This window comes from Budorcas taxicolor, chromosome 8 (assembly GCF_023091745.1).
Source record: "Budorcas taxicolor isolate Tak-1 chromosome 8, Takin1.1, whole genome shotgun sequence".
NCBI classification, from domain to species: domain Eukaryota; kingdom Metazoa; phylum Chordata; class Mammalia; order Artiodactyla; family Bovidae; genus Budorcas; species Budorcas taxicolor.
In genome coordinates this window covers 29981290-30005998 of record NC_068917.1, presented here as the reverse complement: position 1 = coordinate 30005998, position 24709 = coordinate 29981290, and the positions used below count along the sequence as shown (strand labels likewise).

At 45.0% G+C, this 24709-nt stretch overlaps 1 protein-coding gene across 1 annotated transcript in view; it reads left to right on the top strand.

Annotated features, from left to right (window-relative positions):
• The first annotated feature begins 13845 nt into the window (after positions 1–13845).
• Positions 13846–24709, top strand: part of SH3GL2 (SH3 domain containing GRB2 like 2, endophilin A1) — a 223064-nt gene continuing 212200 nt past the window's right edge. Inside the window, exon 1 of the mRNA XM_052644954.1 lies at positions 13846–13923. Coding sequence (XP_052500914.1) covers positions 13879–13923 — 45 coding nt within the window. The 5' untranslated portion in view covers positions 13846–13878. The remainder of the gene's footprint in view (positions 13924–24709) is intronic.

Genomic DNA, 24709 nt, shown 5'->3' with positions numbered 1-24709 from the left:
ATAATTTTTAAAGGGGAAAAATAAGTCCCCCCCAAAGCAAAGGTAAATGACCTATATATAAAGTGTTCATTAAAAATATAAAGTAGAATATAGCATTTTTAAAAATATATATACAGCTGATAGAATATTAGTAGGTTGTACTCCAAGTTCTTAGTTTCGTTGACAGGTTTTTGCTGAACTAAAGTTATGTCTTTTCTCTCACCTTGGCTTTTCTGTAATCAAGAGAATGAATGCAGCCTTGAGATGACAGGGTGGAATGCATACTGTACTAAGGAACAGCTTTTCTCTGCATGGCTAACTGGCTACTGAAATAGCAATGGAACTTGGCCTCTTTAACACCATGCTTTAACAGGCTGACTAGCCAGAGCTCACATTCAGTGTTAACAACATGCCTTCAGAATCTCTAATGATAATGTCCATCCAGGAATAGAATAAATAAGTCAATGGTACTGATGCCCTAACAATTTGCACTTAATTAAAGCTGTTCTAACTCCAGGAGTGGGCAGTGCTGTCTCTGAGTGCAGCTGCTTGGCATTTATTTACCAGCATTCAGCTGCCAATTCCCCGGGGCTTGAGAGGTTCAGACCCTGGGAGGCCTGACATGTAGTAATCAAGTAAACAGAAGATTTGATTTGAAAATCAGAATGTCAGTGTCTTAGAGGGAGACTTGCCACTTGCTAAAGGACTATATTCCTTGTCACTCAATCTATCCACCCTCGTCTGAGAAGGAAGCTAACACAGTGCTAAGCAGTCACTATAGTTGTCTAAATTGCTGTGTTTGTGTTGCTAGAGCTGAACAAGAACAGAGATTAGAACATTATTGCAAGGGTTGGAGGGGAGAGGGGATGTATATCACTTGGAGTTTGTTGATTACAAATAACAGAAAGCAATATTGGTTGACTATGTCAAGAGCAGTCTATTTACTTATTTATGTATCCAGATGTACAAGCTGGGTTTAGAAAAGGCAGAGGAACCAGAGATCAAATTGCCAACAAGCTTTGGATTATTCAGAAAGCAAGAGAATTCCAGAAAAACATCTACTTCTGTTTCATTGACTACGCTAAATGTTTTGACTGTGTGAATCACCACAAACTGTGGAAAATGCTTAAAGAGATAGGAATACCAGAACACTTTACCTGTCTCTGAGAAACCTGTGTGCAGGTCAAGAAGCAAGAGTCAGAACAAATGGAACAACTGATTGGTTCCAAATTGGGAAAGGAGTACGACAAGGCTGTATATTGTTGCCCTGCTTACTTAACTTATACGGAAAATACATCAGGTGAAATGCCAGGCTGGATAAATCCCAAGTGGGAATAAGATGGCTGGGGGAAATATCAATGACCTCAGATATACAGATGATACCACTTTAATGGCAGAAAGTGAAGAGGAGATAAAGAGCCTCTTGATGAGGATGAAAGAGCAGAGTGAATAAGCTGGCCTGAAACTCAGCATTCAAAAAACTAAGATCATGGCATCTGATTCCATCACTTAGTGGCAAATAGTAGGGGATTAAAGTGGAAGCAGTGACAGATTTTCTTTTCTTGGGCTCCAAAATCACTGCAGATGGTGACTGCAGCCATGAAATGGAGAGACACTTGCTCCTTGGAAGGAAAGCTATGACAAGCCTAGATAGCACATTAAAAATCAGAGACATCACTTTGCCAACAAAGGTCCATATAGTCAAAGCTAGGGTTTTTTCAGTAGTCATGTACAGATGTGAGAGTTGGACCATAAGGAAGGCTAAGTGCCAAAGAATCAATGCTTTTGAACTGTGGTGCTGGAGAAGACTCTTGAGAGTCCCTTGGACTGCAAGGATATCAAACTAGTCAATCCTAAAGGAAATCAACCCTGAATATTCATTGGAAGAACTGATGCTGAAGCTGAAGCTGTAATACTCTGGCCACCTGATGTGAAGAGCAGACTCGTTGGAAAATACCCTGATGCTGGGAAAGATTGAAGGCAAAAGGAGAAGGGGATGGCAGAGGATGAGATGGTTGGATGGCATCACCAATTCAATGGACTTGAGTTTGAGCAAACTCTGGGAGATAGTGAAAGACACGGAAACCTAAAATGCTACAGTCCATAGGGTCGCAAAGAGTTGGCCATGACTTACTGACTGAACAACAGGAACAACAATGGGAAGGTCCTTGAGAACTCTCAAAATTACAGTAACCTGGAGATTCAGGCTTAGACACAGCAAGGGAGAAGCAGCTAAGGCCTTCAGTCTGCTCAGATAGAGAGAAGCAAGCTAATTCCAGTCTTTCTGGACCTCTGCTGGATTTAGCTTTAAAATTTTCATTTGGATTTTCAACTTGCCATCAGACCATATTGTCAGGCAGGCCGGATGGCTCAGTGAGGTGCATAGCACCAGGGACCTGAGTCATGTTTCCTGTTAGCTGGGAAAAAACAGCATTCCTTGACCAAATTAGGAAGACTTCCTGTACACACCATCCAGAAAGAGACAGGACATGCGCTCATCCTGCCTAGCCAATCATGTACCGCCAGCTACTCCTGTAACTGAGACAAAGAACTGCCTGTATATAAGCTGCCATACTCCTTTGTTCGGGGCTCTCGACTGATTCCGCTGCGTCGGATGAGGCTTGAGCCCTAGCGCGCTAGAAATAAAATTCCCTTCTTGCCTTTGCATTACTGTGGTGGACTTGTTCGCTCTCTCGGTCGGTTTGGAGATACGGGCTCAGTGCATAACATTTGGGGGCTAGTCCGGGATCTCCGGCCTACCGGGGAGGACAACTCTCCTGGTAGAAGGGAATAATCTCGTTAGGAGTTGAGAGCTCTGAGCACTGGTGCTAGCAGTGCAGAGGCCTAGATTAAGTCCAGGGCCCAGTATCGTACTGGGGAGGCATCTAGGTGTAAAGTGAAGAGGCAAGTCCAGCGTAAGGCCGGGTCCCCGGTAGCGAACCGGGAGGGCAGCTGGCACTGAGGACGTCCTGACGGTAAGACACTTGCAAGTAGAGGAGGGGTCTCTAGTGCTATAAAGGAGACTGAAAGTAATATTGAGAGTTGGAATCTGTTTGTTGTGTCATTTTTGTGACTCTGTGTGCTGGCACTGTCCGTGTGAGTCTTGTTGTCATTGTCCGTGTTCTCTGTACCCATGGGGCAATCTACTTCTACTCCGCTGTCTCTGATGACTGACCATTTTTCTGATTTTAAGTCTAGAGCTCAGAATCTTTCATTACTGGTGAAGAAGAGCAAATTGGTGACTTTCTGATCTGCCGAGTGGCCCACCTTTGACGTTGGATGGCCACAAGAGGGAACCTTCAATCCCCAAATTATCCAGGCAGTTAAAGAGAGGGTGCTTACCCCTAGTCCTGCCAGGCACCCGGATCAGACTCCCTACATTCTGGTCTGGCAGGATCTAGTGAGAAACCCACCGGAATGGCTTAAACCCTTTGTTCTTGCTCCTTCTAAACCTCCTAAACCTCCACGTCCCTCTTCCCCAACTCCAACCTCGCTAAACCCACAGGTGCTAGTCAGGAAAGCTTCTGAAGAAAAAGAAGAGAAACAGGATGAAAAACGACCTAAGCCGGTGTTCCAGGAATCTTCTTCTCTGTATCCTAATCTGATTGACCTGGAAACCGAGTTGTTCCCACCCCCATATGCGGATCCACATCCGCCCTTGCTTCCACAGGTTCCACAGGTTTCATCGGGAGAACCCCGGAGGAGAGCCGAACCCTCAGCTCCTCCCAGGGAAAGGGGCCCCGCCCAGGGAACTCAGGGAAGAACAAGGGAAGTGGCCAGCGCAGCGGAAGAAGAAGGCCCGGAAATTCCCTCCTCCACTGTTCACGCGTTTCCGGTCCGGGCGGGGCCAGCCAGAGAGGGCGGGGAACGGACCTATCAGTATTGGCCCTTTTCCACTAGTGATTTGTACAATTGGAAAACTCAGACTCCCTCTTTCTCTGAAAAACCACAGGGTCTTATTGATCTTTTAGAATTTATCCTCTTTACTCACAACCCCACTTGGGATGATTGTCAGCAACTGTTACAGGTGCTTTTCACTACAGAGGAGCACGAGCGAATCCTGTTAGAAGCTCGGAAGAACGTGCCGGGGGTAGATGGGAGGCCCACAATACAGCCTAACCTCATTGAGGAGGGGTTCCCCTTGGTGCAACCCCACTGGGACTTCGAATGCACTGAAGGTAGGGAGCGTCTCTGAGTGTACTGTCAGACTCTCATGGCTGGCCTTCGAGCGGCCGCCAGAAAGCCAACTAATTTGGCCAATGTAAATTCAGTGAGGCAAGAGCCAAATGAGAGCCCGGCAGCCTTCCTTGTTAGGAAGCTTTTAGACAGTATACTCCCATGGACCCACAGGCAGATGAGTCTTGAGCAGCAGTTATGCTAGCATTTGTGAATCAGGCAGCCCCCGATATTAGGAGAAAGTTACAAAAGATAGAGAGGCTGGGTGAACAGTCCCTGCAAGATCTAGTGAGGGCAGCAGGGAGAGTTTTCAATCATAGAGAGACCCCAGAGGAGAGAGAGGACCACATTAGAAGGGAAGAAAGAGAATTTAGAGCTGAAGAAAACCGTAAGAACCAAAAAGAGCTGGCTCAGATATTTTTTGCCAGAGTTGAAAACAAAAATAGGTTCCAAAAAGGGAAAAAGCTAGACTCAAAGACTGAGGAAAAACCTGCAAGGTGTAAGCTTGTAAAAAACCAATGTGCGTTTTGTAAGGAGATTGGACATTGGAAAGATAAATGCCCCAAGAAAAACCTAAAAGAGGGGCCCCAAAATCCCAAGAACGAGACTCTCTCTCCAGACAGTCATATCCTCTACGCGGGTGAGGATAGTGACTAGGGGGGTCAGGGCTCGACGCCCCTCCCCGAGTCCTGGGTAACTATAAATGTGGAGGGGAAACCGGTTGGCTTCATGGTGGATATGGGAGCTCAATACTCAGTCTTAAACCAAAGAGATGGACCCATGTCTAAGAAAAGTAGCTGGGTGCAGGGAGCAACCGGGACTAAGCCATATGGATGGACTACAAAACGGCATGTGAACTTGGGGGCCCACCAAGCGACCCATTCCTTTCTGGTGATACCTGAGTGTCCAGCGCCCTTGCTGGGAAGAGATTTACTGTCTAAAGTAAATGCCCAAATTCATTTCGACCACGGGCAAGTGTCAGTTTTAGATGGAACCGGGCATCCTCTTCAGGTCTTGTCTCTGGCATTAAAGGATGAATACAGACTGTACTTGCCAGAGGCCCCAGCGACAATAAGTCCTGAAGTACAGCCATGGGTTCAGAGATACCCTCAGGCCTGGGCTGAAACAGCAGGAATGGGACTGGCCAATCAGAGGCCCCCTATTATTGTGGAACTGAAAGCCAGTGCCACACCGGTGAGAGTGCGGCAGTATCCCATGAGTCAAGAGGCTCGGCAAGGAATTACTCCTCACATACAATGCCTCATAGACGCTGGGGTCTTGAGAAAGTGCTGGTCCCCATGGAACACTCCCCTGCTTCCCGTAAAGAAGCCTGGGGGAACTGATTTTAGACCGGTTCAAGACCTGCGAGAAGTCAACAAACGGGTGAGTGATATTCATCCTACGGTTCCTAACCCTTATACATTGCTAAGCAGCTTGCTGCCAAGCTACGTTTGGTATACTGTTTCAGATTTAAAAGATGCCTTTTTCAGTCTGCCTCTTGCCCTTGCAAGCCAAGAGATCTTCGCCTTCGAATGGCAGGAAGACGGTGGTCAGACTCCTGTGCAGCTGACGTGGACTCGCTTACCACAGGGTTTCAAAAACTCACCCATGTTGTTTAACGAGGCCTTGGATGAAGACCTCCGTGAGTATCGGGTTGAACACCCTACCATTGTTTTATTACAATATGTTAATGACCTTATGCTGGCAGCGACTATGGAAAAAGAGTGCCAAGAGGCAACAGGTGACCTTCTCCAAACCTTGGGGACTTTAGGTTACAGGGCCAGTGCCAAAAAGGCCCAGATTGCCAAGCAAGAAGTTACATACCTCGGTTATAAGATAAAACAGGGCCAGAGGTGGCTAACACAGGCTATGAAAGAAACCATCCTCCAGATCCCTGAGCCGGCCAACTCTAGACAAATGAGAGAATTTCTGGGAACTGTGGGATATTGCCGATTATGGATCTTGGGGTTTGCAGAAAAGGCCAGGCCCCTGTATGAAGGGACTAACAAAAGACCCAGAGGCGAGCCCCCTTGCTAAACTTGGACAAACAGATCCACTATGGAAATTAGTAAAGGCAGCTTATGCTACCTAAAATCAAACCCATCCTGAGGCAACTAAATCCTGTTGGTTATGTTACAACTTAATTCTCCCTTATTACGAGGCAGTAGGCCTCAACGCCTCTTACAACCTGGCCAACGGCACCGATCCTCCCCAATGTCGATGGGGAGAATGAAAAGTAGGCCTTACAATGAGAGAGGTATGGGGAAAAGGGTTATGTATGGGCAAGATATTATCAGAGAGGTCTCCACTGTGTGCGCATGTCGTTGAGCCTACGGACTTGCCCATAGCCAGGTGGCTAATACCACGGATGGGAGGATGGTGGGTCTGTTCATACACGGGGCTGACTCCATGCTTACACAGCTCAATCTTTGACCCTAAAAAAGAATTCTGTGTTATGGTGGCTGTGATACCAAAGATACTGTATCGACCAGAAGAAGCTGTATATGATTATTGGGCCCACAAATTGACTCTTAATCAACAAGAAAGAGCTTATAAAGTTAAGAGAGAGCCCATTACTGCCATAACCATAGCAACTATGTTCAGTCTGGGAATAGCCGGGGCCAGAACTGGAATAGCAGCTCTGTCCATGCAAAGTCAAGGATTTAACTCTTTAAGAGCAGCCATAGATGAAGACACTACCCGTATAGAACAATCTCTTAGTCATTTAGAATCATCTTTAACTTCACTATCTGAAGTGGTCCTGCAAAACAGGAGAGGTTTAGATCTGCTTTTTCTGCAACAAGGAGGACTTTGTGCAGCCCTAGGAGAAGAGTGCTGTTTTTATGCTGATCACACCGGAATAGTCAGGGAATCTATGGCCAAAGTGAGAGAAGGATTAGCCCAACGTAAAAGAGAACACGAGGCTCAACAAGGGTGGTTTGAGTCTTGGTTTCAACAGTCCCCTTGGTTGACCACCCTAATCTCCACATTGCTGGGACCCCTATTAGTACTTCTATTAATGCTTACCTTTGGCCCATGCATTATCAATAGACTTGCTGTTCGTGCTTCGGCAACAATATCAGACTGTGTCTCAGGAACCAGAGGAAGATTCCTCTGTATGATCTAAGAACAGGGGGGAATGTCAGGCAGGCTGGATGGCTCAGTGAGGTGCAAAGCACCAGGGACCTGAGTCATGTTTCCTGTTAGCTGGGAAAAAACAGCATTCCTTGACCAAATTAGGAAGACTTCCCGTACACACCAACCAGAAAGAGACAGGACATGCGCTCATCCTGCCTAGCCAATCATGTAACGCCAGCTACTCCTGTAACTGAGACAAAGAACTACCTGTATATAAGCTGCCATACTCCTTTGTTTAGGGCTCTCGACTGATTCCGCTGCGTCGGATGAGGCTTGAGCCCTAGCGCGCTAGAAATAAAATTCCCTTCTTGCCTTTGCATTACTGTGGTGGACTTGTTCGCTCTCTCGGTCAGTTTGGAGATACGGGCTCAGTGCATAACACATATCTAATGTTTATATTTTCTGCATAGAGTTGTAGAAGTAAAGATAAGACCCCACACTCAAAGAGTTAGGAGTCCAGCACTACATATCAATATGTAAAACATGTTATACCCAGTTCACGGCAGAGATGCCCAATTAGGGCTTTGAGGTGTGACAAATGAAGAGAAGATATAGGGTTAGAAGGATGGGGAAAGACCTCAAAAGAAAGACTCTGGAAATGGCATTGGAGATGGCAGGATTTTGCTAGGGAAATTGGAAGCATTTCAGAATGGGCTGCAAGTAACAAACAGAGACCCAGATGTAAGAGCCTAACCTGAGCCACATCCTTGGTGAAGTCCCCTCCTCCTCTCGTGATTGAGTTCATAGGGTTTACTAAATGAAGAGAAAAGTTCTGCAGGGAGAGGTCCCTGTGCTTTGAAGGGAGGAGGGCTGTGTGGGAGAGAAGCAAAGGTTGGAGGGGAGAGAGAGCCCCACACCTTCCATCTCCAAGAGACAAAAGTGTGTGTATCTGATGGGGTGTGAGTGGTGGGGTGAAAGCACGGAGATGAATGTGGCCTTTTTTTTTGATTTCCTGCCTCTGGGAAAGGCTCAAGAGCCCTGTTGATACTGGGTGGGGGCCCAATGCTACTGGCAGCATCCAAAGGCACAAATTCTTACGTTAAGTGCCACCTACTCCAGAACAAACTGCATCCTGCACAACCCAGGGTTTAATACAAGGCTGCTGGGTGAGTATTGTTGGACATCAGACCCAATGCGATAAGAACACAGCGTCAGTGACAGTGATAAACAATTCAGTCTTTCACTCGTTCATCCCCATCTATATTTATCAACACTGATGGGAGTCTCTGGCTGAAACTGAGGCCAGAGGCTGGAGTAGAAAAAGTAATAATGATTACATCACTTTCTTTCCTTGTTTTGGTTTGCCCTTCTGTTAAACAAGAAGCTGGAATTTCATGCCTTTGCATTCCTCTGTTTCCTGTGCTTCATGAGCTTATACGTAAACGTGAAGTCGGAAGCAGTTTGTCCTGGCCTGGGCCAGAGGAGTGGCATCAGGGCTGAAGGGCAAAGGATGAGAAGCGCTGCTTGTCCTCTGCCTGCTTGTAATGAGACGCCCTCTGAAAGGGGTCAGGGTTCAGCAGCTCTGTGCAAATTAGAGGTCTGGTATTTGCCAGAAGCCTTGGCGTAATGCAAGGAGAAATAGTGCATGAATGATGTGTTGGAATTATTGCTGACCATGAATTTCCTGCCCAATTAGTGAGGTGAGATTGTGTGGAGTTTCTTTTAATTGGAACTTTGCAAAGCAGATCTAGGTTTATTTACTATTTTACTTTGATTTGATCTCTAGTGATGGGAGGGCAGCATGTTGCATTACAATAACCTTTTGTAAAACAAAGTTCTTCCTCACTGACCTTTGATTCCCTTTCTTGCACTGTGTTTCTGCGTTTCTCCATAAAGCCCCTGTCAGGGCTTCTTTGCAACCGAAGAGGGCACCCAGCTTTGAATTTTTTTCAATGTCTGGTGCATTTTCTCCTCCACATTCACGTCACAATAAACGTCTGTGTTTTCCAAATTGCTAGTGTGGAAACTCCTTGGGGTGCAATGTAGTCTGTGTCTTGGTAGTTCACGCTATATTCACCCCCCGTGCCTCCTATCAGTGCCTGCTAGAAGGAACTCAACAAATCTCTTTGAAAACATCTTAAAGTTCTTTATGGGAATAAGCTGTGGCTTCAATAGAAATCCTGGCTTTACATGAAATCCAGAGGGTATCTGGGGGAGTTAGCCATGGTTTCAGAATGATTTAAAGTCCTTTCTCCTGCAGTAGTTCCTTTGAAGGACAGCCGGATGAGCAGGCTAAGTTGGTGGATGAAGACGCAGGGAAAGAGAGAGACTTGGTTTTGTTACTTTTAGGATTCTGTCGTGTACTCAGAGTTCTGGGGCGGGGTCGGAGGGGAGCTTTTCCAGGGCCCCCTTCACACTGTTCACATTTAGAGACAAGAACTCACACACCCCTAGGCCCTTCCTCTTTGTAGATTGATTCCTCCCTCTCACTCTCTTAGCGCCTTCAACTGAGTCCTATCCTTTTCTGAACATGTTCCATTGCTCAGATAAGGAACCAGGAAGGAAAAATCAACTATAAAATACATGTATTATACAAGTAATGGGAAAACATTATAAAAATTGGGAGAATAGAGGAGAAAGTTCATTCCTAACATCTCTACTCCAGCCCAGGGGTTTTCAAAGTGTGGTCCCCAGACCAGAATGTTAGCATCACCTGGGGACTTGTTAGAAATGCACTCTCAGGCCCCACCCAGTCCTAGTGAATCAGAAATTGGGAGGTGGTTCAGCAGTGTGTGCTTTAACAAATCCTTCAGGGGATTCTGATGCTGGAGAGTTTGAGAATGGCTCTGGCAGCCCAACTGTAACGAGCATGTTATGGCAGCCTTTTCATGAGTGTGTGTTTGTGTATACTAGCTTCATCAACAGTTAGAGTGCAAAAGCAGCCATTGTAACACTCTTATCTCTCCAGCCTAGAGCTCCACCTAGTCCTGGAGTCCAAATTCCTTCAGTTTCCTAGTATCAAGGCATAGATAACAGACTTTGGACAGGGCGGTGGGTGGGGGAACGGGCAGGGAGGAGAGGGTGGGACCGATTAAGAGTGTAGCATGGAAACATATACATTACCACGTGTAAAACTAGATAGCCAGTGGAAATTTGCTGTATGACACATAGCCCTCACTAGAGGGGTGGGGATGGTGTGAGAGGCGGGAGGGAGGTTCATAAGGGAGGGGATGTATGTATACCTATGGCTGATTCATGTTGATGTATGGCAGAAACCAATAAAATATTGTAAAGCAATTATCCTCCAATTAAAAATAAATGTATTAAAAATATATAAATAAATACATTTAAATTAAAAAAAGAAAAGAATCTAGAGATCAACATGGTGGACCTTACGGACATGCGTAAATGTGCCCTGGGCAAACCACTGCTGGGACCTGATTAACCTCACATTACTGGTTTGTCCTGGGTGCTGATGGATCAATAGCCCCACCTGACTATCAGCAGGACTTTCATCTTTCCCTGTCTGATGTTCTTGTGAAACATGGACTGTCTCTTGCTCTGACATTCCTTTAGAATTTCCTATGGCTCCCCAGAGCTAACTGTGAACTATCTCTAGTTCAGTTCAGTCGCTCAGTTGTGTCCAGCTCTTTGCAACCCCACGAACCACACAGCACATCAGGCCTCCCTGTCCAACACCAATTCCCGGAGTGTACCCAAACTCATGTCCATTGAGTCGGTGATGCCATCCAAACATCTCATCCTCTGTCATCCCCTTCTCCTCCTGCTCTCAATCTTTCCCAGCATCAGGGTCTTTTCAAAACAGTCAGCTCTTTGCATCAGGTGGCCAAAGTATTGGAGTTTCAGCTTCAACATCAGTCCTTCCAATGAATATTCAAGACTGATTTCCTTTAGGATGGACTGGTTGGATCTCCTTGCTGTCCAAGAGACTCTCAGGAGTCTTCTCCAACTCCACAGTTCAAAAGCATCAATTCTTCGGTGCTCAGCTTTCTTTATGGTCCAACTCTCACATCCATACATGACTACTGGAGAACTATCTCTAACTGGTAAGGAAAACACAGGGTAAGAGGTCAGGGTAGGGTCAGTGCCTGGAGTCACCCTTCCTTCTGACCCTCAGGCCTCGGGGCTGAGTCTGCCCACTGCTTCAGTGAGGCTGCAAAGTAGAGAACACACCTCCCCAAGTGAGGCTTTTGTAAGAACATACAGGCCACTTCATGGACATCTAATGACAAAAACTAAAATACACATGGCAGGAAATAGAAAGTCTCCCTTCCTCTTCTGAGAAGGGGGAGAGCATTTTCTCTTTTGTGCACTAGGGAGGGCAGGCTAGGTTTGTCACAGTAACCACCCTAGACTCAATGAATCGAAATGACTCAGGTCTATTCCTCACTCATGCTAAATGTCTTTTGAGACCTTGCCCTGCTTCGTCCGCACTCTGGATTCTGGTTGACAGACCACAACCACCTGAGCTACCCTTAGGGAGGGGAAAGGGCTTTGTCGCATCTTGTTCCAACAGTTAAATTCTCTACCAAGAGGTGACAGTCACTTTCCTCCCTAGCCCACTAGTTAAAACTTGTCACAGCACACACACTTAACCACAAGGGGTTTGGAAAATGCAATTCCACCTTGTATCTGAAAGGTACATAAACATCAGGAATGACTTTCACTTTGGAGATCTGCTTCTTTTGCCTGCTTCACTTGGCAGCCTGGGATCAGCAGTCCATGTGCTCTTGTTGGTCTGCGACCCACCACTAACTGCTTGAGTCTGCCTATATGAGTTTCAATTCACATTATCAAGGGCTGTGATTGGTAGATCAGCTGATGTATAGGATCATCTGTTTGCCCTGTGCCCAAGCAGCCTGGCTGGAAGGGTCGGGGCGGGTCTGTGGTTCCTCCCAGGTGGCAGGGGTTGAGGAGATGATGCCAGGCATCCTCAGTACTCCTATTCTGCCATGCTGCTTCTTACTCATTCTTGGCGGTGTCTCTCACCTTGGGTTCTGCCATTCTGGCTTTTTCTCCTTATAGCTTTTGGTCCCCACATGGGGACACAATTCAAGTTCTTCTCTATGTGCTTCTTAGTCCTAGAAAAAGCAGATCAAGTGGTTAACGACCAGAATACAGAAGCCAGCTAGTGCTGCTCTACCAATTCATCTAGTTACGGCAGAATTTTAAATTTATTTTTAATTTGGTAAAAGTCACATATAACATACTATTTTAACCACATCTAACTGTACAGTTCGGTGGCACTAAGTACATTCACATGGTTGTGTAACTCTCACCATCATTCATCTCCCAAGATTGTCATCTTCCTAAACTGAAACTCTGTCCCCATTAAACACTAACTCCCGATTCCCTCCACCCTTCCACTCCCGGCTCCTGACACCTTCCAATGTACTTTCTGACTCTATGAATTAAACTATTCTAGGTAACTCGTATAAGTGAAACAGTATTTATCAAGTTACAGTGGTTTTGCTTTAGCCCAATTATGTATACTTTGTTACATATGCAGTATTTGTACAACTTTGATTCATGCTTTTTTACATTATGTAATACTTATTTAATTAATTTAAAATATTTATTTATTTATTTGGCTGCCAGAGGTCTTCATTGCTGCTGGGGGACTCAGTAGTTGTAGCGCTCGGGCTTAGTTGCCTGATGACATGTGGGATCTTAGTTCCCTGAACCTGTGTCCCCTGCATTGGGAGACAGATTCTCAGCCACTGGACAAGTGGGAAGCCCCAATGCTTATTTTAGATTAAATCCTAAATCTACTGTCATAAAGGAATGTCATAGTCATGTTTTTATAACTGTAAACAGAGGATTAAGTGTTATTACTATTAGTAATATCCTACTTCAATTCTATTTACCTGACCAGCTTTAAGGTTTAACATTTTTTTCATCTTCTTTTTAAGTCATCAAATTGTGACAGATCTAGGGGAAAAAAAAACCCAACAACACGAAAAACAAAAAAACCAGCATTGGTGGCTTTCCCCAACGTTAAGGAGGCTTAAGGGATAGTGAAACCAGGACAGTGAAATGTTTTCTGCGAACAAGCAAGCAAGGAGCAATGACTTATTCATTACCGCAGAGAGAATACCCCTCCTTTCCAGGCGGCAAAGAGGGCAAGCTCAAAGGGCAGGAGAGTTGGCTTAGGCAGCGCCTCTGCGGCTACCTGGAAGCCAAGCAAATCACCCGAGTCTTGCGTGTGCCTGGGTTGCCAACCTGCAGCCACCGCTGCGCAGTCCGCGGGGCACGAGGACACTCCCGGGGCTGAAGAATGCCCTTGGCCCTCTGAACACGCTGCCGGCCGGTGCGGCAGAGCCAGGTGCCGTGGCGGCCACCGGTGCCCAGGTAGCGCGTGCCGCAGCACCTGCCGCACCCACCCCGCGCCCGGGGCGGGGCTTCCCGCGTCCCCTTTAAGAGGCTGCATCACCCGCCCCTGACGTCAGGGTGTCTCTCCGCACGAGCCCGCGTCCCGCGCAGCTCCGCGCCCCCGCGCCCACAGCCCCGGCGGCGGCACGAAGAGCGGCGGCCCGGACAGCGCGCCGCCCGGCTCGGTCCTCCCGCCCTGCTCCGCCGCCGCCGGATCCCTGCACCGCAGCCGCCCGCGCGTCCTCCAGCACCATGTCGGTGGCCGGGCTCAAGAAGCAGTTCCACAAAGCCACCCAAGTAAGGCACTAGACAGGTGCGCCGCGCGGCGGTCCCGGGAGGAGCCGCGGGGGGCGCGCTGGGCGCAGGCAGCCGGCCGGGAGCCTGGGGACCCCGGCCCGCGCCGAGCCCCCCCCCCGGCCTCGCCCCGCCTCGCCCGCCCCGCCCTCCGCGGCAGCGACCCGGGCGTCCCGGGGCTCCGTCCTCCACCCCCGGCTGCGGGCGGCGCTGCGGGCTTCCTCCGGTCCCGGGCGTCCAGCCTCCTCGCTCAGAGACGCCCGGCATGGCCCAGCGCGGGCGCCGCAGGCCGGGGGCCCGGGCGGCGCGGCGGGAGATTATGTAAAGTCGCCTCTTCCCTGGTGACCTTGCGGTGTCGGAGCGCCCGGCTGTCCCGGGATGTGCTGGCACGAGAGGTGGCCCTCCCTCGGGGTGGCTGCGGAGATGCCCGCGGTCTGCCCCCCTCGCCTGTGGTCTCGGAATCCCTCCTTCCACAGAGTCCGCGGGCTCCCAAGGAATGGGAGGTTGGGGCTTCCTTCTGGGAAGCTCATGCATTAACTTTTCCTTGGAGAACTCAGTCGTGAAACTCCCTTGAGGCCAAGCCTCGGCCGACAGCGTTCTGTTTGCCTTTAGTTTCCCATGGGTTTTGCAGCTTTCACATTACCAAATCGTCATGTATTTCAGCGTATTATTTTTAGCGAGCCTTTTATGGTTTGGATGTGCTCATCTTTATGGGGTTAATAAGCTGTGATTATAATAAAACTTATTTTAGATTCTAATCATTTAAGTCTCGCTGGGCTGAGTTGAAAAGTCATACACAGGAAAAATAAGAATATACTTATAATATGACCTATTTCTTATATAATGACTACGATTACTGTTTTTTTTTAACCCTCTGAAACAGTTCTAGTTTAAGAGATCTTAAGCTAAGAACTTTGTTGCTTTCTTTAACTATTTCTCCTAATTTAGCCTTAAATATTTTTTCATAGATTTGCCCATAATTAATACCGAGCTTTCTCATTATTTTTTAGAACCTCAGATCTAGTGAGGTTTTCTAAGGCTGCTACAATAACAGTTCTATTGTAAACCACCTCTAGAGAAGGTGACGGTTATGTTTACAGAATTTTGGTTAAGTTACAGTGACAGACACAGTGTGAACTTCATCCCCTGTGTGCCCATGTGCCGTCTCCATCATCACAGACTTGCCTTTATAGAATCCGTTATATTTGTCAACTTGAGAAATGGAAAAAACTAAGACTATTTTGGTAAAAAATACCATTAATGTATTTTTGCTTTATCACCTTGGATCTTTCTGAGACCTCTGTGCCAGAAATATTTGCAAATATAAGTGCATTATTGCTGTAATTTGGAAGGCTTCTAATAACTATATACTTCACATTCTTTCAGGGTTACAAAAGCAGCATATATGCTATCCGTAAATTATCAGGCAGGACTTCCTTGATGTAACTAACCATTTTTATTTCCGGTACTTGTCATTTCTACAAAGCACCCTGATCCCCCTTACCCCCAGCACCAAACTGACCAGCACCACACCTTTTTTCCACTTTGATGCTGAAGGCTTCCTTTATAAACCTTTGTGCCCTAAAAGGCAATTAAGAACCTTGACTTTGGAGTGGGAAAGGCTGAAGACTGACCCATCTCTGCTGTCTGTGACCTTCAGCAAGTTATTTAACTTTTGAATCTGTCTTTGCTAGAATAGGAACCATTTCTTAGAATTGATATAAGGACAAATGAGTTTGTAGAACACACATAGAAAGTGTTCAATAAATTATTATTAAAAATAGTTTTATTAGTATAAAATACTGATCTATATTAATAATGAGACATGAGGAAATCCTAGCATCTAGGATTTCTAGCTTTGCTGCCTTAACAACAACAACAAAATAATCAAGCCACTCCATTTTAGCTAAGTTATGTGCAACTCTGAAGTTCGGAATAAAAACTTGAATTGTGATATGAAGGAACTTCTTAGAACTTTGGAGGAGGTCTGTTTGTAATAAGATGAGATTAGTGTCTATCACACAGAATCCAGACACAGAATCACTGTGTCGTTTTCTTTCTTGCTTCTTTTTCTTACTGGAAAGCCTTCCATTTTAAAGGTGAAGGGACATACAATCCCTTGTCTATAGCCTAATATAGCACAGTCTTAGAAAGCCCAAGGCAAGTGTTTTTCTTCCTGTGCATGTATGGGCATTTTCAAGGGCTTTTAAAGCCAGTGCTAATGTTTACATGTGACAAAGATACTAAGGGAAATAGCCATGTCCTCCTTTTAAAGCCAGGCCTCCCCAAACCTCCTCTCCCCCACCATACATTCCATGTACCTGATCTTCTCTACAGAGGAAACTTTAGACCTAGAATTACTTCTTTTTGAGAATGGATATGCTAGATTAGATACACTGTGTTTACAAGTGAAAGGCTCCACTTCAGGAACAGCTGTCTTGTCTCTGTGAAATCGAGCGTTTTGCTTATGTGTGTGAGGGGTGATATTTGCGTTAATAAAGCAGTATAATTTTCAGTGTTTACCCACTGATTGGAAATCTGATTAGATGTGTCATCACTGTTTTCTTGGTTTGGAAATGATTATTTCTGCCTTGTTGCTGACAATTATTTTCATCTCTGTTCTTTAGAGGTTAAAAAATGCTTTTGCCAAATAAATTTTATTAAGGGGGAAAATCCTTTAAGCTTGAGAACATGTTAGAATAGCAAAAATTGATCATCTTTTTAACTTGAATATACTTTATTACTTAATTGCTCATAAAGATATAATTTATCATGCAATTAGAATAAATAAGATACACCTTACTAAAACTATCAAATAGGGCAAATAGCATGCATTATTCTACTTTTGTGAGTTTTATGCATGTTGAAATTTCATTTTAGCAGCAGTAATGCCATCCCCTCCCCCCCTTGCCCCCCCCCCCCCCCCACCATTTGTTGGTTTGAACCAGCAGCAGATTAGGTAAAAATAGCTCTCCAGTTCCAATTAACATGCTGTTCTTACAAAATCTGTGCTTAAAAAAAAAAAAACATTATCAAGCATTTGGTAGGGACATATCTTGCTGTACAGTGAACGTTTTTCAGAGTGAAATTTCTAGTCTCTGTATTAGTTTGGTAGGTTGCGACTAAGTGTCACTTTGTATCAAAAAGGAAGTTATCAGTATTTGAGTGCCTTTAACAACATAAATTTATTGTCTCACCCTTTTGAAGACAAGGTGTCATTTGCAACAAAGTATCACAAACTGAGTGCCTTAAACAACATAAATGTATTGTCTCACACTTCTGAAGATAGGGTGTCAGGTGTCAGTAGGGCTTTGCTTCCTCTGAAAGCACTAGGCGAGAATCTGTCCCAGGCCTTTTTCTTAGTTTCTGGTGGTTTGCTGGAGTCTTTGGCCTTTCTTGATTTGTAGACACATCACCCTGATCTGTGCCTTCCTGTTCACATCGTGGTCTCCCTGTTTGTTTCCAAATTTCTCTCTTTTGTGGACACCAGGATAATAGGGTGGGTTGGAAGTCCAACCTACTTGATGGGTATGACCTCATTTTAGGTAATTACACTTGCATGACCTTATTTCTAAATAAGGTCACACTCAGAGATACTGGGGGATAAGACTTTAACATGTGAATTTTGGGGGTGAGCATAAATATTCCATAACAAGTCCTTATTTTCCTAAAGTATTTACAGTTTTCTTCTAAATATTGTATTTGGTTCAATGTAAAAGGACAGCTCACTCTGTAAATAATAACTTTTTATTGCGTAAAAAGAGATATGGTAGTTGGTGGTGGTTTAGTCACTAAGTCGTGTCCTACTCTTGTGACCCCATGGACTGTAAGTAGCCTGCCAGGCTCCTCTGTCCATGGGATTTCCCAAGCAAAAATACTGGAGTGGGTTGCCCTTTCCTTCTCTGGGGGGATGTTCCAGACCCAGGAGTTGAACCCAGGTCTCCTGCATTGCAAGTGGATTCTTTACTGACGGAGCCCCCAGGGAAGCCCCACATGAGATATGCTTTCTTCTTTTTGGGCTTCACTGGTGGCTCACATGGTAAAGAATCTGCCCACAGTGTGGGAGACCTGGATTTGATCCCTGTGTCAGGAAGATTCCCTGGAGAAGGAAATGATGATCCACTCCAGTATTCTTGCCTGAAGAATTCCATGGACAGAGGCAACTGGTGGGCTACAGTTCATGGGGTTGCAACAAGTTGAACACAGTTGAGCCAGTAACATTGGCTTCTTTTCAGTGAGTTTGGTTAGTATACATACCTAGCATATTTCAAAAGGATAAAATGTATTTGATGAGCCTGTGTTAATTACATATGATATAGGCTGGTAGTAATTATTGTCACATTCAGATTTTTCAAGTGGAAACATTTAATTACATTGGTCTTTTGTACCTTTCTGTTTTAACTAATTTCTTCAGGGTTTCATCGCATTTAAAATGCTGTGTTTTATGTAGATGTTTTTCTCTGGAGAATGTTACATGAATCTGTTTATGCATTTGTTGATTCAGCAAGATTTAAAACTGGTTGTTGTTCAGTCGCTGAGTTGTGCCTGAGATTTTGCAACCCCATGGAGTGCAGCACTCCAAGCTCCCTTGTCCTTCACTGTCTCCAAGTTTGCTCAAATTCATGTCCATTAAATTGATGATGCTGTCTAACCATCTCATCCTCTGCTGCTCCTTAAAACTAAAAATACTTTAAACCTGGTTAAGGTATTTAATTAATTAGCTATGATTTTATCTGAGTGAGGCTCTCAGTTCCTTAATTGCCTGCTGTAAGCTGTAAAATCTCTGCTGCTTTCGAAATTTCAAGTATGGCTCATCTCTATTCCTGAATCCTTTCAGTTTCTTAGCCTGGTGTCTATAATAGACTGCAGAGGGCCTGTTTATTTCCTGAAATTATGCCACATTTTATGTGTGCATTTTTCTGCAGGAGAGTGTCCTTAGCCTACCACCAGCTTTTTAAAGGAATTCCTAGTCCCTAACTTTCTTCCTCCTAGAATAAAAAATACATTGTAAGAAATTGATCATGTCATCAGGAGAGAATGAAATGGTTCTTATAATACCTTCCTCCGTTTATTTATTTATTTATTTTTTAGTGGGCTTTAGAATGTCTGATCAAAAGGCAGCTTTCTCTGAGTGAATTTTAGGGCAAGCATACATTTAAAAAAAAATTTCTAGAGATGTCAGAATTGAATGGGATGTTTGTGAGAGTGCCATGCTTTTATAATTAGAATAACTTGAGCCATGTTTTTTAAAAAGTTGTTAGTAAGCTCTAATTTCCTGATTGTTTTTTGTAGTTATTGATGTTCAATCACTAAGTTGTGTCTAACTCTTCAACTCCATGGACTGTAGCATGCTAGGCTCCTCTGTCCTCTACTATCTCCCGGAGTTTGCTCAAAAGTTCATGTCCATTGAGTTGGTGGTGCTATTAATGTCTAATCATCTCACCCTCTGCCACCCCCTTCTCCCTTTGCCTACAATCCTTCCTAAGGGTCTTTTCCAATGAGTTGGCTCTTCCCATCAAGGGGCTAAAGTATTGGAGCTTCAGCATCACTCCTTCCAGTGAATATTCAGGGTTGATTTCCTTTAGGATTGACTGCTTTGCTCTTCTTTCTGTCCAAGGGACTCTCAAGAGTCTTCTCCAGCACCATGATTTGAAAACATCAGTTCTTTGGCACTCAGCCTTCTTTATGATCTGACCCTCACAACTGTGCGTGACTGTTGATACACTTGGCAAATGGGCCTGTTGAGTGTTTGAACTGAGTGTGTTGACTGAGAATTTTGCTTGAGACTGAGATTCTTCTTCTTTTTTAAAAATAATTGTATTTGTGGCTGTGCTGGGTCTTTGTTGCTGTGTGAGGGCTTTCCCTAGCTTCGGGGATTGGAGGCTACTCTGGTTGCGGTGTGCAGGCTTCTTGTTGCCATGGTTTCTCTTGTGGAGCACGGGCTCTATGGTGCTGGACTTCATGTGGCATGTGGGTTCAGGAGTTGTGGTTCCCAGGCCCGAGAGTACAGGCTCAAGAGTTGTAGTGTGTAGACTTAGTTGCTCCACTTGCAGCCTGTAGTATCTTTCTGGACCAGGGATGGAACCTGTGTCTCCTGCATTGGCAGGTGGATTCTTTACCGCTGGGCCACCAGGGAAGCTCCTGAAATTCTCTGTGATTAAAGTGTTTGTTGTTGACATGGTTATATTTATGCAAGGACTCCTCCCACCCCCACAGTGATTCCTTAATGTTTTAAATTGAGTTTATATGAATATTGGTTTCAGTCTCCTTGGAAAATTTAAAGTACCTTCCAAGTTAATTATAAATACCCTTGAAAACGGTAAGACTTGGTTGGGTAAGATGGTGACTGTTTTGGGAAGAAGTGTGATTTTGGAGGGAGAACTTTATATTGGGCTGCTTCCGCTGGCAGAGAAGCTTCCATTCTGCAGAGCCCTTGTGCTGCGTGAAGGTGTCTGGAGCCCTGGGCTTTCTTTAGAGTGGGCAGTTTGAGGAAGTGAGCAGAAGGGAAGACTGTTGATAAGTGAATAATGAGAACTGTGAGGTGAGTTCAAGAGCAGCTCCAGGGTTCAGAGTGGTGGGGTTTTCCTGGGATGAGCAGTCCTTCAGATGGCCAGATAGGCAAGAGAGTAGGGGTAAGGAAATCAAAGGATGTCTGTGGCTTTCCTTTTCCTCTTTTCTGTTCTTTTAATCCTTTGTGCCCTTGCTCTCTCTCTATATATATATATTTTATGTGATCAGTTGAGTGTGGACTTAAGTAGAGAACAAGGAAGTTTAGGTAAACAAAGTTTACTATACTCACAGGTCCTGGAGAGAGAGAATCACTGCACACTGAGACGGGGCCACATGGGTGGGGGACCAGGAAAGTGGATTCAGCCCAGCAGGTGGGGAGCCAAGAGAGGAGACCCATGGACAAAATGGACAAGCACCTTTATGGAAGGTCAGGATGGAGTACACAAGAAAAGGCATGAGGGACTCTCCTTGATGCATGAGAATGTCACTAGGTCACAGGCAGAGAAAGGACCTTGGGGTTGGGCCCATCTTATCACATGGGTGCACTTAGTCACCTGGGTGGGGGTGCTCACAGCTTGAGCGTGTGGGGATATTGAGGGAGCAGGAAACAAAATATGAAGTTTTAAAAATTTTACAGTGCAACATCTCTCTCTCTCTCTCTCTCTTTTCTTTTCTTTTTTTTTTTTTTTTTTGTGGTTTTCTACTGCTGCTGCTGCTAAGTCGCTTCAGTCGTGTCTGACTCTGTGCGACCCCATAGGTGGCAGCCCACCAGGCTCCTCTGTCCCTGGGATTCTCCAGCCAAGAACACTGGAGTGGGTTGCCATGTCCTTCTCCAGTGCATGAAAGTGAAGTTGCTCAGTCGTGTCCGACTCCTAGCGACCCCATGGACTGCAGCCTATCAGGCTCCTCCACCCATGGGACTTTCCATGCAAGAGTACTGGAGTGGGTTAGATTTTCTTTACTTCCCTAATCAGTTTGGAGCCCAAAGTTTAAGAGTGATTTATATGGTCTATGATGGATAATAAAGACTAAGAAGAGAAATATGTATAGCCGTAACTTTTAAAATACCTTGTTGTGAGACCCTGCCAAGTGTGCCTGCAGACTATCAACAAAATATTTTCAAATGATATGGAAACCTCAGCTGAGTCTGATGCTTTGGGAAATAACTTTACTATTTATGAAGATGTTACATCTAGTACAGCTTCTGTATTCAGAAATGATCTTTTGCTTTGCTCTAAACTCCTCCAATTATATACAGTATGATGACTGTGGAGAAGCTATCCCCCATTCTTTAGAACCATTTAGCTCGTAGGAGATTTGCTCAGAAAGATGGGCTCAATAAAAAACAGAAATGGTATGGAACTAACAGAAGCAGAAAATATTAAGAAGAGGTGGCAAGAATACACAGAAAAACTACAAAAAAGATCTTCACAACCCAGATAATCACGATGGTGTGATCACTCACAGTCACCTAGAGCCAGAAATCCTGGAATGTGAAGTCAAGGGGGCCTTAGAAAGCGTCACTACAAACAAAGCTAGTGGAGGTGATGGAATTCCAGTTGAACTATTTCAAATCCTAAAAGATGATGCTGTGAAAGTGTTGCACTCAATATGCCAGCAAATTTGGAAAACTCAGCAGTGGCCACAGTACTGGAAAAAGTCACTTTTCATTCCACTCCCAAAGAAAGGCAACGCCAAAGAATACTCAAACTACCGCATAATTGCACTCATCTCACACGCTAGCAAAGTAATGCTCAAAATTCTCCAAGCCAGGCTTCAGCAATACATGAACTGTGAAATTCCAGATGTTCAAGCTGGTTTTAGAAAAGGCAGAGGAACCAGAGATCAAATTGCCAACACCTGCTGGATCATGGAAAAAGCAAGAGAGTTCCAGAAATACATCTGTTTCTGCCTTATTGACTATGCCAAAGCCTTTGACTGTATGGATCACAATCAACTGTGGAAAATTCTGAAGGAGATGGAAATACCAGACCACCTGTCCTGCCTCTTGAGAAACCTGTATGCAGGTCAGGAAGCAACAGTTAGAACTGGACATGGAACAACAGACTGGTTCCAAATAGGAAAAGGAGTACACCAAGGCTGTATATTGTCACCCTGCTTATTTAACTTCTCTGCAGAGTACCTCATGAGAAACACTGGGCTGGAGGAAGCACAAGCTGGAATCAAGATTGCCGGGAGTAATATCAATACCCTCAGATATGCAGATGACACTACCCTTATGGCAGAAGGTGAAGAGGAACTAAAAAGCCTCTTGATGAAAGTAAAAGAGGAAAGTGAAAAAGTTGGCTTAAAGCTCAACGTTCAGAAAACGAAGATCATGGCATCCAGTCCCATCACTTCATGGCAATTAGATGGGAAAACAGTGGAAACAATGTCAGACTTTATTTCTTTGGCCTCCAAGATCACTGCAGATGGTGATTGCAGCCATGAAAGTAAAAGACGCTTACTTCTTGGAAGGAAAGTTATGACCAACCTAGACAGCACATTAAAAAGCAGAGACATTACTTTGGCAACAAAGGTCTGTCTAGTCAAGGCTATGGTTTTTCCAGTAGTCATGCATGGATGTGAGAGTTGGACTATAAAGAAAGCTGAGCACCAAAGAATTGATGCTTTTGAACTGTGGTGTTGGAGAAGACTCTTGAGAGTCCCTTGGACTGCAAGGAGATCCAACCCATCCATCCTAAAGGAGATCAGTCCTGGGTGTTCATTGCAAGGACTGATGTTGAAGCTGAAACTCCAATCTTTGGGCCACCTGATGTGAAGAGCTGACTCATTGGAAAAGACCGTGATGCTGGGAGGGATTGGGGACAGGAGGCGAAGGGGATGACAGAGGATGAGATGGTTGGATGGTATCACCGATTCAATGGACACGAGTTTGGGGGGACTGCAGGAGTTGGTGATAGACAGGGAGGCCTGATGTGGTGTGGTTCATGGGGTCGCAAAGATTCGGACACAACTGAGCAGCTCAACTGAGCTGATTGTCTAGCCTCTTCCAAATTATGGTATCTGATAGAAACAGAAGTATGTTTCTCAGAATTCAAATTGAATTTATGAACAGATCCTCATTGGAGCAGTTTAAGCAATATCTTAGTATCAAGGTAGGCAGATATGGTTTGCCTTGCTTTTTAGTGTACAAGAAACATCATCCACAGTGAACACTCCCACTTGGAAAAGGGAAGAATGGAAATCATGGCCTTTGTGCTTCATAACAGTGGTGCCACCTGCTGAGTAAGCCTTGTGCAATCTCCAGCCCCTACTGAAGAGGAAGTTCCTTGGCTTTACCCTGTTTCTGCAATCTGGGAAGAACTCTCTTGTTCTCTCTCTAATCTGGCTAAATTTAAAGAGAGTGACAAGGAGTGTGGCCTCTGGATGCTGCATAGATTCTTTAGTTGGCTTCCTGTTTATTTAAATTTGGTTGTCACTTTACAGTCCCAAGCTTTAAACTACGAATTGCTCATGGCTGATTTGACTGGTGACATTTCTTCAAAAAGTCTGAAGGCTTCTCCAGTTTTCTTCTTGTCATTTGATCGCCAGTTACCACATAGAATCTTTCTGTTCTCCATTGGATCCATTCAGTCTGTCTTAGATCTCATTTTCAACCAGTACATTTGGTTTTTGTTATCTGCACTTTGAAAGATGTTCTGATGCTTTGGTTTAGCCAACATGTCTTAATGGATCTTTGCTACTCAAAGCTCTTTTTATTCTTATTTCCTGTTATATGCTTCAGGAATCCAAAATAAGTTCTGCCATCTTTAACACATAATTTTCAAGGTTGCCAAAGGGAAAGTGTCTGTTGGAACAAGCATGGAGATATTCATGGGCCAAACCTGGAAGAGGAGTGTGGTTGGCTGAATGTTAAGACCTTCAGTGACCCTCCCTATTGTACAGGCCCCGTCCCTTTGAGTGTAGGTCAGCCTGTCACTATGGAAAGATGTCTCCTGAGATTATTCCTTTATATGGCAAAAGGGAGATTATACAGTTGGGATTAATCTAATCCCATGAGCCCTTTAAAAGAAGAGCATTTTTGGGGGGGTGGGGGTTGGGCTGGTAGCAGAAGAGGAGGTCAGAAAGGACTGGATGTGCTGTTGCTATTTAAAGATGAAGGGGCCATGTGAGAAGGAGTGTATTTCCTCTCTAGGAGCAGAGAGAAGCTCTTGGATGGCAGCCGGTAAGGAAACAGGGACCTTCTAAGGTCCACAGCCTTGAAGAACTGAATTCTGCCAACGATGTGAAGGGAAGGAGACTTCTTCCCAGAGTC